Below are 3,984 nucleotides of genomic sequence, written 5' to 3'. Positions count from 1 at the left end.
TCTTTCTATATAACATCATATCATCCTTTTATCATCTCATCTATATATAAACTTTCTTCATTTCTCATATACATACAATTATATTGTTTATTTATTCATCCTATCTCTATATATATTTACTATATACATCATTCATACATCTACACACACTCATAACACTATTTATTTATATTATCACATACAATATTATCCACCAACCTCCATATATCATCCTATCTCAATTCATTCATAAACATATCATTATCAATCATTATTCACATTATCTACAACCATTAAATTTATTAAATTTTATATTATTCATACACTATCATACCTCTCATTATGTTTATATATGCCAATTATTATTCAATCTTATTTATAAATATACAATCCTATCTCAATTCATATACACATATCTAAATATATACATCCTCAACTATCCTATCCTACACATATCATATATATATTCATCTTTGTATTATTTATACACACGTATACTCATTCTCTAATTATATTATTCATATAATATTCATACATTTTAAATTATCCGTATACATCATTTACCTCTATCTCATTATATCTCAATTTATATAAATATAATTTCACATTTAATCATATTAATCATTATTTCTATTATTCATATATACTTTTTTTTTATCATATATACTTATCATCTCTTTTATCTCTTATATTTATATTCTATCTTTTATATTCATTTTTATTTTATTTCAAACTATTCATCTTTTTATATCATCTCATTTATATTCATCTTAGTTAATAACTTTATCATAATTACATTAAATCTATATAATAATAAATATTTATAATATCAATACCTCCTCACATATATATTTATCTCATTTTTTTATTATATTATCTAACTAAATTATATTTTATTTATTTTAATTAACATATATATCATATTCATATATATTTTATATTCTAATATATAAATAATATTTATTTCTTATTCAATCTTTAATAAATCTTTTCTATAATATTATATATAATCAATTAAATTCTTTTAATCTAATCAAATAATAAACTTTTTTTAATAATAATTTATATAATATTAATATTAAAACTCTATTATATTATTCTATAATTATTAAAAAAACTACTTTAATATATATATATATATCAATACATTAATATATAATAAATATATCTTATATTTATTCTAAAACTAATATTTTATTTTTGACATCATCATCTTTTATATATCAATAATATCTTATTATATAAATTTCATAATATTTCATATTTTATTTTATTTTTTATATTTTAATTCTATATCATTTTATTATATATACATATTATTTTATATATAATAAACTATAACAATAAATCTTATATTAAATAAATATTAATATTTTAATTCAAATTATCTATATTTTTATAACTCTCTCTCTATATATATTTTATTTACTATATCATTTTATATAAATATCATAATTCTAATTTAATATCATTTCTATTATACCTCTGCATATTATCATCATAATAATTATTTTTAATTTATATATATATACTATTGAACCAATTGATGATTTATCTATAAAGTTGTATTGACAATTTATAATATTATTGCATAATTTATTTACAGGTCCAATAAAACATTTGTTCTTATTAATATATGGAGGTAACATTTTATCATTACAACTTGCATTCAGAATATGTTTTGTTGAGCTAATATTCATATATAACAACTTTTCCAGACGACTCAGATCAGGAATATTACCTTCAAATCTATTCTCTATCATTTCTAAATTTCTGAGATTGATTAAATCACCTATTTCATTTGGTATAATTCCACTTAATTGATTAAAACTTAGATTTAGACTAGTTAACCTAATCATATTACCAATCTCAGATGATAAACTACCACTAAATTTGTTACCCATAAGATCTAGATATTCTAATTTACTTAATGAATATAGACCATTAGGTATTGATCCAGATAAACTTGATCCACTTAAATCAAGATATAATAAATTATTCAGATTTCTAATATCATTACTTAAACTACCACTAAATCTGCTACCTCCTAATTTCAGTTCTTGTAATTCTATTAACGAATATAAACCATCAGGTATCTCACCAGATAAACTTGATCCACTTAAGTCAACAAATTGTAACATATCCAGATATTTAATATCATCATTTAAACTACCAATAAACTTGTTTCCTTGTAGATACATAAATCTTAATTTAGTCAATGAATATAGACCATCAGGTATTGATCCATACAGACTTAATCCACTTAAATCAATATGTAATAACCTATTCATATTTTTAATATTATCACTTAATCTGCCATTAAACTTGTTTCCTTGTAGATATAGATATTGCAATTTAATCAATGAATATAGACCATCAGGTATCTCACCAGATAGGTTTAAATTACTTAAATCAAGAGTGTGTAGATTATTCAGATTTCTAATCTTATCACTTAAACTACCATTAAATTTGTTACCTGCTAATTTCAGATCTTGTAATTCAATTAATGAATATAAACCATCAGGTATTGGTCCAGATAAACTTGATCCACTTAAGTCAAGCTCTAATAATTTATTCTTTAGTTTTCTAATATTATCACTTAATCTACCACTAAAATTATTCCCTTTTAGATTCAGATAATTCAATCTAGGTAATGAATATAGACCATCAGGTATTTCACCAGATAGATTTGATCCACTTAAATCAAGCTCTGATAAACTATCCATATTTTTAATATTATCACTTAATCTACCAATAAATCTACTACCTCCTAACTTCAGCTTTTGTAATTGACTTAATGAATATATACCATCAGGTATCTCACCAGATAGATTTGATCCATTTAAATCAATTAATCGTAACATATTCAGATTTCTGATATCATCACTTAATATACCATTAAATTTGTTTCCTTGTAGATACAGATGTTCCAATTTAGTTAATGAACATAGACCATCAGGTATTGGTCCAGATAGATTTAAATTACTTAAATCAATATGTGTTAACTTATTCAGATTTCTAATCTTATCACTTAAACTACCATTAAATCTATTACCTCCTAACATTATATGTTCTAAATTACTTAATGAATATAGACCATCAGGTATCGGTCCAGATAGATTTGATCCACTTATTAGAATATATTTTAAATTCTTCATATTTTCAATATCATTACTTAAACTACCATTAAATTTGTTCCCATCTAAAAACATAGCATGCAGATCAGTCAACAAGTAGAAACCATCAGGTATCGGCCCAGATAGATTCAAACGATATAAATTAAGATATCTTAATTTATTTAGATTTCTAATATTATCGCTTAAACTACCACTAAATTTGCTTCCTCCTAGATCCAGACTTATCAATTCATTCAGCTCATAAATTTCATTCGGAATATTACCTTGCAGATTTGTCTGACCTATTTTTAAACTTCTTAATGTATTTTTAATTATTCTAATCTCTACAGGAAATGCTGATAATTCAACCCCATCCAATACAACATCACTCACCTCACCATTACTGCAACTTATTATTCTTCTATCATTGCAGTAGTCATCTGCAATTTTATCATTCACTAATAACTTGTTCAACTCCGCCACAAATTTTGAAGAGTTATTTTCTATCGAAAATATTCTTGAAACCTCAAATAATATAATCGCTATTATCAATAACTTATTTACCATCTTCATATCTTAATAATAAATGATTTCTTATTTTTCAATCTCTCTTCAAATATTTTTTATCGGCTAATATGTTTTTAATTATTTAAACCTTATAAAAAATTTTTTTAATATTATTCATTACATATAACAGCCTCTCTTATATTTATTATCATCTTAATACATATATTATAATCTATATTATATCCGTATTATTTTCCTATATCATAAACAATTTATATTCTTTATAAAACTAGTTATAGATTTTTTCTTAATATTTTCATTTTATTCTATCATTATTTTCTTAGCCTGTTATTAATCTATTCTAATTTATATCTTTTCATTA

The 3,984-nt window shown here is 21.9% G+C and overlaps 1 protein-coding gene across 1 annotated transcript; it reads right to left on the bottom strand.

The window, feature by feature from the left end:
• Window positions 1–243: 243 nt before the first annotated feature.
• Window positions 244–3,683, bottom strand: LOC126323893 (uncharacterized). The gene is made up of 3 exons (XM_049994808.1): window positions 3,489–3,683; window positions 1,463–3,411; window positions 244–263 (listed from the first exon to the last, which is right to left on the bottom strand). Exons 1-3 carry the CDS (start codon window positions 3,494–3,496, stop codon window positions 244–246), a joined length of 1,977 nt encoding a protein of 658 aa, XP_049850765.1. The 5' UTR covers window positions 3,497–3,683.
• Between the last annotated feature and the right edge of the window lie 301 nt (window positions 3,684–3,984).

The sequence above is a fragment of the Schistocerca gregaria genome, unplaced genomic scaffold (genome assembly GCF_023897955.1).
Source record: "Schistocerca gregaria isolate iqSchGreg1 unplaced genomic scaffold, iqSchGreg1.2 ptg000875l, whole genome shotgun sequence".
NCBI classification, from domain to species: domain Eukaryota; kingdom Metazoa; phylum Arthropoda; class Insecta; order Orthoptera; family Acrididae; genus Schistocerca; species Schistocerca gregaria.
This window is presented reverse-complemented; position numbering and strand designations above follow the sequence as displayed.

Bases quoted from the DNA above. Each gene is read 5' to 3' on its own strand.
- LOC126323893 (XM_049994808.1), bottom strand. The intron at 264-1,462 runs GTATAATAGAAA...TAATGGTTGTAG, and splicing joins TATGATGATAATATGCAGAG to ATAATGTGAATAATGATTGA.